The sequence below is a fragment of the Mobula hypostoma genome, chromosome 1, assembly GCF_963921235.1.
Source record: "Mobula hypostoma chromosome 1, sMobHyp1.1, whole genome shotgun sequence".
Lineage (NCBI taxonomy): Eukaryota > Metazoa > Chordata > Chondrichthyes > Myliobatiformes > Myliobatidae > Mobula > Mobula hypostoma.
In genome coordinates, this window is record NC_086097.1 from 217,436,050 (window position 1) to 217,448,410 (window position 12,361).

The 12,361-nt window shown below is 40.2% G+C and overlaps 1 protein-coding gene across 1 annotated transcript in view; it reads right to left on the reverse strand.

Annotated features, from left to right (window-relative positions):
* The window catches only part of vcpip1 (valosin containing protein (p97)/p47 complex interacting protein 1), a 39,422-nt gene that overhangs the window by 21,333 nt on the left and 5,728 nt on the right, over nucleotides 1-12,361 (reverse strand). The window contains exon 2 of the mRNA XM_063064483.1: nucleotides 2,583-2,669. Coding sequence (XP_062920553.1) covers nucleotides 2,583-2,669 — 87 coding nt within the window. The remainder of the gene's footprint in view (nucleotides 1-2,582; nucleotides 2,670-12,361) is intronic.

Sequence of the window (12,361 nt, forward strand, 5' to 3'; positions counted from 1 at the left end):
AAACTTTAAAATAATAAGCTTTATTTAAAAGTTAATGGAAAATGTTCTCAAATTCATTATCTAGATTGTTATGCAAATACCAGAGGGTATGCACTTAAAGTGAGAGGCGAAAAGTTTAAAGGAGATCTGTAAAGCAAGTGTGTTTTTTCCTTATTACACAGACACAGGTAGGTGCCTGGAATAGGTTGCCAGAGGTAGTGATGGAAATAGATACGATAGTGGCATTTCAAAGGCTTTTATACAGTAGAGACCATGAATATGCAGAATCGTGTGCAGACAGAAGAGTTTTGGCTTAGTCTGGCATCATGCTCTACAAAGACATTGTTAGCTGAAGGACCTGTTCCTGAGCTGCACGGTTCTGAAACAGACAAGTACATTTCTGAAGAAATGGTAGTTTGGAAATTTGAGATAAATGTCTGCTGGGTGATGAACTGACAGAGGTTATGGGCCTAGTCTGGCTGCTCTGAATTTATGGACTAAATGTGGCTCAGAATGCTGTTGCTTGCTTTTATTGTTTACATGATTTTTATTCCCCTCCCCACCGCCTTTCTCTGCACATTGGGTGCCAGTCTTTTTTTTTTAAATGGGTTCTTTCGGGTTTCTTGCTTTGTGACCACCTGGAAGCACATGAATCTCAAGTATGTATAACTTATACATTATTTGATAATATTGTACTTTGAATCCTTTGAGGTATCATAATTTCTCGTACAAAAGTACCTCAGTTTAATCATGAAAATTGATATCAAATACATAAACTTTCAATGGCTCATGAATAAATGATATTAAATATATTAATCTTTTCAGCTACTAAGGGGAAGAAATAACTTTTTGTTCCAATAGTTACTTATTTCATTGATTTATTTCTTATTCGCAATCTTTCTTGATTGATCACTCAATCTTGGTATCTTTCTATATGAGAAAATGTTTAGGCTTCACAATTGCTTCCAATTTCCACATAAAATGGTGACTTCAAAGTATATCAAATAAAATTTTTAAATATTGAAAGCATCACTATGAAAACAAAAACTCTATTCATTTTCAAAAGATTTTCCAGATTAAAGCAGCCCTTGAGCACAAAGGTTCAGAGTCATACTTAGGTAAAACAACCATTAAATAAATAAAATTGGTTAACATTGGCACCTTTTGCACTAATAACTAATTTATGAAAATATATGGGAGTCAAGACTTTTTTTTAAACAGGCATAAATTATAATGCTTCGTAGTTTCAAATGTTCAATATTTTTCCGATAATTTAAAAAAACAGCATATATAGTTAAGAAGAAATTTAAGGGAAAAGAAATACAAACAGAAGTTGAAAAATAAAGTCTTGAACCCAAATAAAAAAAAGTAACAAAAGCTGCTGTACTATGAAGTGGAGAAAAATCAGATACACTAAAAGTAAACTAATAAAATTAAAGCCAAATATACAATCTAAATGGTACTTTGAGAAGGTACCAAAGATTCCAAACATTTGAAATGTTTAGGATACATTTAGTAAGCATCCAGAAGCTACTCTACAGAAAATGAATGAGCACTGGAAAGACATCATAGAATCAGAATAATACAGCACAAAAACAGGCCCTTCGGCCCAACTCATCCATACCGATCATGGTGCCCATCAAGCTAATCCCATTTGCCTGATTTTTGTTCAAGTCCCTCTGAAGCCTTTAGATGTTATTATTGTGCCTGGCTCAACCACTTCCTCTGGCAGCTTATTCCACATAGGCACCACCTTCTGCACTAAGTAGTGTCTGCTCATTTCGACTTTAAATCTTTCATCTTAAACCCATGTCATCTACTGTTTTAAGTTTCCCTTTCCTGGGGAAAAAAATTATGTGCCTTCACCCTATCTGTATCCTTCAGGATTTTACACCCCTCAGTCTCCTAAGTTTACCTTGAAGACAAGAGTTTCAACAGATGTTGACACCAGTGTAGAAGGAACAGTGATGTGTGAACAGGACATTAAATAAGGAACAATTGGCAGAGGTTCATTGAAGTAAACTATGCCAGACTGGCAGAATTGAGTGGGAAGATAACTATACTGATAATGGAAATACAGTGGATATTGTGTATATTTGCCCTTTTAATGATGAACAGCCATTTTTAAGATTGGACTGATGTCAACAGTGATGATTTCTAGAAGTTAACATTTGAAACCTGACACAGTTTTAGCATCTTCATATGACACAAAAATAGAGAATGAGGTTAACACAGAACAGCACAAGTCATTTGTATCCAGCTCAGAACGGCCTATTTTATAAGAAAATTAAGATCCTGGAAGAATTTCATAAAAGTATTTATTTTCCCCATTTCTGGAAGCTTCTGTAAGATTTTCAAGAAGTTTCTATAAGATTGTCATCAATCCAATAAAAAGCCATCTGCCTTGTGATGGGGTGGTTGTTTTTTTTTTAAAAAAAGCAACAGCACACATTAAACATTCAATTGATAATGCAGACATTTCCCTGCAGATTCCTGTTCAGACTTATCTATAACAGGTTGCACTTAAATATTTCCCTATTAACTAAGGATCTATAAAGTGACAAAAGCTGCACTGATGAAAATTATAATGCGATTGAACTTACCTACATCCTTCTTCATTGCATTATAGAACACACCACCTTCTTCAAATAAGTGTGGTAGCTTCTTTGCATATGACCAAACATCTTCTCCTAAACATTGCAACACAAAAAAGTTATAGCTCCAAGCAGCTCATCAATTTACCATTAAAGTACCTACTACACCATCAGTATTAGATAAGAGATTAGAATATTATGATGAATGGAAGAGTCCACATTTCATCTGAAACCTAGCAACACACAAAGCTGCTGGTGAACACAGCAGGCCAGGCAATCTCTTACTAATTCTTCCTTCAGTTAGTCCTGACGAAGGGTCTCGGCCCGAAACGTCGACTGTACCTCTTCCTAGAGATGCTGCCTGGCCTGCTGCGTTCACCAGCAACTTTGATGTGTGTTGCTTGAATTTCCAGCATCTGCAGAATCCCTCATGTTTAAGTTTCATCTGAAACCAATTTGTTTTCTTTATTTTAAAAGTCATTTAAATAGTTTTTAATTTTGATTCATTATACAGTCCTAATTAGGTTAGATTCATAAACCGTCCTTAAGCCTCAATAAAAATATTCATGAAATAGACTGAAGGAAATACGTGTGAATAGTTAGATTTATTTTCCCCTGAGATTTTCGTTACGCTTCATGTGCAATTTGTTGAAATCTATTTCAAAAATAAAATGGGAAATGCAAATCACAATGCGTATACCACGTTATAATCAAAGCCATTTGGTGAAAAAAGGTTTGGGGCTAAAAGTTGTAAAAAATTATATTAGGTTTATTTGTCACATACACATCAAAACATATTGTGAAATGTGTCACTTTTTATGTTAAACTACATCAGCAAAAATTTATTTGAAGTCCACATGGCTTCTGGCCCACAATTCATTAGCTCCCACCGTACATCTTCGAAATATGGGAGGAAACCAGAGCACCTGGAAGTAACCAATACAGTTATGGGGAGAACACAAAATCTGATCCATTGTAGAACTATTTTCAACATTGCAAAATAAAAGCACAAATTAGTGGTGAAATGCTAAATTTTGGATTATATTCTACAATTGATGTCCCCCCCCCCCCGGCCCCCGAAATAAATAGAATCACAAACTTATTGACTGGGAAAGACCACTTGGGTAACCACATCTACAAATTCAATAGTGAGCTGGTCAGGCTACTCTTACTTCTTAGCTCTCAGTTCATAGCGTCACAGGACAAGTTAGATTAAAAGTATTACTAACCAAATATTTCTGCCTCCACCATGGTCTTCAGAGAAAACAATTATCCTCAAACTCTCTCTAATCTTTCTATCCCTTAACTAGTCAAAATTAGCCAGCCTAAAGTAGTATGTACTCACTTAGTCTGGACCTCTCATAATATTGTACACTTCAGTTAAGTATCTCCTCAGCCTTTCTTTAATGAAAAGAACCACAGTGCAGCCAATTTTCCCCCCAAACTCCAACACTAACATCTTTGTAAATTTCTTCTGTAGATTCTCTAATTACTATCACACTACTCTGGTAATGTGCTGAACTCAGAAGTAAGCAGAACTCTAGCTTTAAATTTAATTAACATTTCGAACAATTCTAGCATAACCTCTATTAAATTACATTCTATTGCTTGGCTGTAAAGTACCCATGCAGCTACTTAATCAATCATGCAACTTTCAGGGATTAGTTTTTAAACCATCTTTATCTTCTTGGATTGCAAATGATTTTCACCTCAAATTTCTTTGGTTTAAATTTTACTTTCCTGCTTTTCTACACACCCAACTTGTCAAAAACAATAATTTCTCAGAGTCCTGACTTTTCCTACTCATTCCCAATCACACTGCCAATTTTTATGTCACTTGAAATCTCTCAATCATGGCTCCTCTGTCTAAATCCTTGATGGATGCCACAAGGAGCAAAGATATATTACTGTCCCCAATGGCAACCTAATGCAAATAGGTTTCCACATCCTATTTACCCAGAAGGGAAGCACAATGGTTCAGCATGTAGACCTGCTGTCTCACAGCATCAATAATCCTGAACCTGTCTGCTGACTGTATGGAACCTGCATGTTTTCTGGCATAGGTTTTCTGAGTATTGTGGTTTCTTCAAAGATCCTAACGTTTTGGGGTTTATAGGTTAATTAGACACTGCAAATTTACTGTAGTGTGTAGGTGAGTGGTAGAATCTGGGAGAAGGTGAAATCAATGTGGGCATCATAAAATGGAATTAATGGAGGATTTGAGTTAAAATTGGATGGTTAACATGGTCTTATTGGGATGAAGACCACATTTCTGTACTGCATGTGTATGTTTTAAGATAACTTAACACCTTTATTTGCCATCCACATGAATTACAGGAGATGGTGGCATGTGTGTATATCACAAGGCTCAGTGTCCTACCAGATTTCGAAAAATACTGTTAATTTATCTGCTTGTTTCCTGCGTGTTCGCTCGATTCGGCTACGTGAACTACACTTACAGCAAACAGTCACTTTTAGACATTACCTATCGATGTACCAACACAAGTTTTGGATTATCCATTCAACTTCGACCAACTACCTCCAGAGTTAGTAAGGACACCGCGGACTCGCATTCAACTCGCTCCGACCAGAAGGGCCCGGCGCCAGCGTCAAGACCGTAAACAAAGACGGGGGAAGCGTGGAGGTTTGTGTGCTAGCTAAGGCTAAATCCACACAGACCAGCGCTACCTAGCATCTTCCTCGCCAAGGTTCAGTCTCTGACGAACAAGCTGGTCGAACTGACTTGAACCCTCACACAAAGAAGGCTTATGTGTTTTTACAGAGACTTGGCTAAACAGTGATGTCCCAAACAACCTGGTGGAACTGGAAGGGCACACGGTCTTCAGGGCTGACAGAACTGCAACAGCAACAGGTAAAAGTAGGGGAGGTGGTTTATGCATCTACGTGAATTGATCACGGTGTACTAACTCTACCATTGCTGACACTTATTGCTCTGTTGATCTGGAATACCTGCTTATTAAGTGCAGACCTTTTTATCAAACACGAGAGTTTACATGCATCATTGCTGTTGCAGTTTATGTACCGCCGGATGCTAAGGCTAAAGTAGCCATGAAAGATCTCAGTGCCGCTATTAGCAAGCTGCAGACACTGCATCCAGATGGAGCCTTTATTGTCGCTGGGGACTTTAATTATTGTAACCTACGTACCGTGCTTCCAAGATTTTACCAAAATGTATCATACACCACAAGGGGAAATAAAACCTTTGATCATGTCTACACAAATGTGGCTGATGTTTACAAAGCCACTACCCTCCCCCACCTGGGACAGTCCGGTCATTAAACGTGTGAAACCCACAATGAAGACTATTAAGATCTGGCTGGAGTGGGCTGACTCTGCTCTTCAGCACCAATTCCAGCACACAGACTGGAGCACGTTTGCTGCCCATGCCACCACAGACTTTCAGATTAATATTGACTTGTATACCAACTCTGTCCTTGAGCACATCAACAAGTGTGTAGATAGAGTGACAACAACTAAAAGTTTTCCCCAATCAGAAACCATAGGTAAATAGAGAGGTTCGCTTCCTGCTCAAAGCCAGAGATTCAGCCTTCAGGTCTGGAGACTGGGAGGCTTACAGCTCAGCCGGGGCCAACCTGAGGAGGGGAATCTCTCAGGCTAAACACATATACAAACAGAGAACTGAGAAACATTTCAACTCCTCGGACCCCCAGCGCATGTGGCATGGCATACAGGTCATTACAGACTTCAAACAACCTATTACTGTGCCCCCTTCCAGCTCTGCTTCCCTCCCTGATGAGCTCAATTACTTCTATGCTCGCTTTGACCAAGAGAACAAGAAGATCACCCTTAAAGCGGATCTCCCACCTGGTGAACTGCCTCTCTCACTTTCCACCCCAGATGTTTGCGCCACCCTGAGCAGGGTGAATATACAGAAGGCAGCTGGTCTGGATGGAATACCTGGATGTGTGCTCAGAGTCTGTGCAGGGCAGTTGGCCAGGGTCTTCACAGCCATTTTTGATCTGTCCCTGGCCCAGGCAGTTGTCCCCACAAGCTTCAAGATCGCCACCATAGTGCCGGTGCCGAAGCATTCCACTGCCACGGGTATGAATGACTTCCGCCCAGTTGCACTCACCCCCATCATTGCAAAGTGCTTTGAGAGACTGGTTCTATCACATCTGAAATCCTGTCTGCCCACTACCCTGTACCCCCATCAATTTGCCTATCGTACCAACAGGTCAACAGAGGACGCCATCTCCATTGCACTTCACTCTGCCCTGACCCACCTGGATAGCCCCAACTCTTACGTCAGAATGCTATTCATTGACTTTAGTTCGGCATTCAATACTGTGATCCCCTCCAAGCTGATCGCCAAACTTCGCCAGTTTGGTATCAGCTCATCCCTCTGCAATTGGACCTTGGACTTGCTGACTAACAGACCCCAATCAGTTAAGTTAGACAAACTCTCCTCCTCCACTCTCACCCTGAACACCAGCATGCCTCAAGGCTGTGTGCTGAGCCCTCTTCTGTACTCTCTTTTCACCTATCAGAGGGGATGACGAGACGGCCTACAGGGACGAGGTCCAGCACCTGGCTGCGTGGTGTGCCAACAACAAACTGGCCCTTAACACACAGAAGACCAAGGAGATCATTGTGGACTTCAGGCATGCTAGGAGCCACACTCACATCCCCATCTACATCAACGGAGCTGTAGTGGAGTGTGTATCAAGTTTCAATTTCCTTGGTGTCCACATTTCCGAGGATCTCACCTGGTCCCTGAACTACTCCATCCTGATCAAAAGGCACAACAACGCCTTTATTTCCTGCACAGCATCAGGAAAGCTCACCTCTGTCCCAGGATACTGACGGACTTTTACCGCTGTACCATTGAGAGCATACTCACCAACTGCATCTCAGTGTGCTATGGCAATTGTCCCGTATCGGACCACAAAGCACTCCAGCGTGTGGTGAAAACTGCCCAGCAGATTATCGGCACCCAATTGCCCACCATTGAGAACATCTACCATAAACACTGCCTGGGCAGGGAAAAAAGCATTATCAAGGATGCATCTCACCCTAACCATGGACTTCTTACTCTCCTCCCATCCGGTAGGCGCTACAGGAGCCTCCGCTCCCACACCAGCAGGCACAGGAAGAGCTTCTTCCCTGAGGCTGTGACCCTGAGGCTGTGACTCTGCTGAACCTCACATCACAGCGCTAAGCAGTATTGCACCCATATTGCACTGTCTCAGTACTTTTATATTTGTGTGCTGTAGCACTTACTTTTTATTCGCAGTTATTTTGTAAATAACACTATTCTTTGCATTTCTGGTTAGATGCTAACTGCATTTCATTGTGCCAAGTACAGATACAAAGCCAATGACAATAAAGTTGAATCTAATCTCATGTTTTTAAGTATTCAAGTCCTGTTCTACAGTTTACAGGAAGTTCATAGACATCCAGTAAACTGCAACCCTGCTGTGATATTCTAAGTTGTGTATCATTAACTGTCTTTTCACAATTTGCATTCCTTTTCAGACCAAACTTCTAAATTTATACTGAAGTCCAAAAACTTGACAAAGCTTGTGCTCAGAAATGCTGGTATTTCATGTTTTACTGCTGCAAAATCCTAACCCAGAATGATTGTTAGGAATATTCCAACAGAACCCAGCTGGGTCCAGCTGAAATAGCACATTGAGTTCTACATGCCACATAATAAGGTCACCAATTCAAACTCAAAACCTCAAAGGCATAATTAGTGTTGTGAATTTCCATTGTAATATATTATGCAAACAAATTAATCTTTCTATTAAACAAGTATGCACATCATTTGTAAACTTTTAAGTTAGCTTCATAAATTCCCATCAAAACAGAACAAACTGATAATGTAGGATCGTCAATTTAATTTGGATATTATTTACATTTGATCTTGGCTTCACACAATGCCAGAAAAGCTTCCAAATGCATTTTTGTACTTGAATTTAGTAAGCTGTGAACTTTAAACTAAGGACAAATATATTAACTGATCAGAGTATCCTGAACTTTCAGATGTTTAAAGCTTCACTCTTTAAAAGAAATACCATCCAGCATCACAACCAGTATCACAAAAGTTAATCTTGAAAATGAAGGCTTAAGTGTACATTCTGTAACCCACTCTAAATGTAAACCAACTTCGACAATGATTGAAAATCCCACTTTCAATTTTTATGCACTAAAGTATGTAGGAAGGCCAAACTGAGGCAACATAATCTGTTCATAAAGTCAATTACAATATTATTCAATTATATACAGAGCTTTGAATACTTTATTTTACTCAATTTCAAAAGATGTACTTTGTATAAAAAAAAACTATTAAATGGTGAATGCAGGGGGGGAAATATTACCTATTGAATATTGAAAGGACCACATAATGGATATAGAGAGGATGTTCCCAATAGTGGGAGAGTTTAGGAAAGGCTAGGAATCCTGCAGCGTGCAACTCACCCTCCTGACTCCCCAAAGCCTGTCCACCATCTACAAGGCTAAGGTCAGGAGCATAATGGAATACTCGCCATTCACCTGGATGAGTGCAGCTCCATCAACACTCAAGAAACTTGACACCATCCAGTATAAGACAGCCTACTTGATGGTACCCCTGAAACAAGCATCCAATCCCTCCACCATCGACGAACAGTTGTAGCAGTGTGTACCATCTACAAGATGCACTGCAACAACACACCAATTTTCTAAGGCAGCACCTTCCAGACCCACGACCACTACCATCTAGAAGGACAAGAACAGGAGATACCGGGGAACACCACCACTTGGAAATCCCCCTCCATGTCACTCACTGTCCTTCATTGTTGCTGGGTCAAAATCATGGAATTCCTTCCCTAACAGCAGTGTAGGTGTACCTACACCTCAGGGACTGCAATGGTTCAAGAAGGCAGCTCATCATCACCTTCTCAAGGGTAACTAGCGATGGGCAATAAATGCTGGCTTAGCTGGCAACGCCCACATCCCATAAATGAATAAAAATAGGATCAGAGGGCACAGCTTCAGAGTACATCCCTTTAAACAGAGAAGAGGAGGAATTTCTTCATCAGATTTGTGGAATTCATCGCCACCAACATCTGTGGAAGCCAAGTCATTCAGTATTGTTAAAATGGAGGTTGATAGGTTCTTGATTAGTCAGGATGTCAAAGGTTACAGGGAGGAGCAAGGAGAATGGGGTTGAGAGAGATAATAAATCAGCCATGATTGAATGGCAGAGCAGACTTGATAGGCCGAATGAACTAATTCTGCTCCTAGGTCTAATGGAAAGAAAATCTGGGAATATACTGCTGACCCAAATTTATTGAATTGGCCTGACTTTTAATACTTTTTCAATATTTACTAAGTCATCATCTAATTAACATCAGAATAGCCAAATGCTTTAGTTAGAAAAAGTAATAAGAAATTCCAGCAGTCACTGCAAGTGTCTTTAAGTTGTATGTAACAACATTAGCTGCGAACCCAAAGAGATGTTTAACATTGCTAACCAAGTGCAAAAGATTCACACCTTAAAGTACCTGCAAGTTGTGGATTTTTAGCCAAACATTAAACACACATTTGTGTAATTATTAATAAATGAATAGAATCTAATTTGAACCACATGTGGAACAAAACATTTTTTTTTTAGATTAGATTATGAGGACAGTCAGTCCTCGTTTATTGCCATTTAGAAATGCATGCATTAAAAATGATACAATATTCCTCCAGAATGATATCACAGAATCACAGGATAAATCAAGACTAAAACTGACAAAACCACATAATTATAACATATAGTTACAACAGTGCAAAGCAATACAATAATTTGATAAAGAGCAGACTATATGCACGGTAAAAAGAGTCTCAAGTCCCGATAGCCCCATCATCTCACGCAGACGGTAGAAGGGAGAAACTCTCCCTGCCGTGAACCTCCAAACACCGCAAACTTGCCAATGCAGCACCATTGGAAGCACCTGACCGCAGCGGACTCTGAGTCCGTCCGAAAACTTTGAGCCTCCGACCAGCCCTCCGACACCGAGCAGCGAGCGCCATCCTCTGCTGAGCGCTTCGACCCTGCCCTGGCCGCCGAGCAACAAGCAAAGCCAAGGACTCGGGCCCTTCCCCTCCGGAGATTCTGGATCACACAGTAGCAGCGGCAGTGAAGCAGACATTTCAGAGGTTTCACCAGATGTTCCTCCGTGCTCTCACATCTGCCTCCATCAAATCAGGATTGTGCACGGCACCCTACTTGACAGATAACAGATATCACCACCAGAGTGGCCGCTGCGAGCTGTGTCGTGCCGCCATCTTCTCCTCCCGCCGTATTGTACCACTGTACATAGATTACCACTGTAATCTATGTTCTTCTATGTTGGCTATAGCTCAATGGCAGCATTCACCTCTGAGCTAGGAGGCTGTGGATTCACTTCCTACTCCAATGACTTGAGTCCAAATTCTGAAGAGGACATTTCAGCACCTCAGCACAGGGACTATAACACTAGCAGCCTTGCCCTCTCAAATTACAAACCCACAGCAAGAACAAGCATGAAAGATCAACATCCTCTCCTGCAGCAGGACGCTGTAAAATCGATTAATGTTCTCTCACTGTTCCTAGTTGATGATATTCATACTCTATCATATTGGTTGAATAACCAGGTATTTCTTTGCTGTTCTCCCCATTACTGTACAACGTGGCACTACCGAGTTTCAACTTTCAGACAATTTGGACTGTGTTTTATAGAACCAGGGTTGACAAATCCAACTATAACGCAGATACCTAATTGTGACAATCAAACTCAGACATACCTAGTTGCAAGTCACTGAATACCTGTTATAGCCAGAGCAAGAGAGAAGCTACAATGCCATAAACAATGCAAGGGGCAAAAGAGATTAGGGGAAGTGGAGTGTGGGGAAGAAAGACTTTCTGAAGGTTGAGAGAACTTTCCCAGTTAGTCTGTTCATGAGCCAATGAAACTTCCAGTATTGCTCGACTTAGCTTTCAGAAATGAGCTACTGTCATTATATCAGAAGACTTAGAGTAGCAATGGAAAAAAAAAGATATATACCATTCCAAGGTGAAATAGTCTATTTTTCAATGGAATGAGGACAGGTCTAGTCCAGGTAAACTGTGACCAAAGCTTGTCGGGCAAATCTAACTAAGCAATGCTAGGTGTTTAAAATAAAAATGACTGGGCACATTACCACAAGTTAAGAAATGCAGAGAAATTAAAAGGTAATGGTCCATGGGATAGCCAAAAGACAAGTAAAATGGAGTAGAAGAAAGCACATGGCAAATACCAGGATGTTAACACAACACAGGATGTGAACCAGAATAATTACAGGGGAAAAAAAAACATAGAAAAGAGAAAAGGAAAGCGAGAGAATAAAAGACTGACAGCAATTATAAAATGGAATCCAAAAATATCCAGTGTTTGAAGTCAAGAGTTGTAGGAGGGGATTTGGAGGCTGATCAGAAGTCCAAGAAATTTACTCATGGATATAGCCAAGGTATAGCAGTATTGTTCCAACAGCTATCTGTACAATTGACAAGTGTTACATTACAAAATTCAGCTAACATTGGTATCTGTGTCTTAACTCAAGATGCCACAAGACCTGATCTTTTCTTTGAATGTCCTACTTAAAAGCCATTATACTCAATTATTTACCATATTTTCTAGTATTCCCTGCCTTAGTCAATGTCCATTTACTTGATTATACCTTGAACATGTTTTAGGTCATTTGCTGTGTTGTACACATACAAGCTCACATTTATACTGTAATTGCTATTTTTAGTTTTC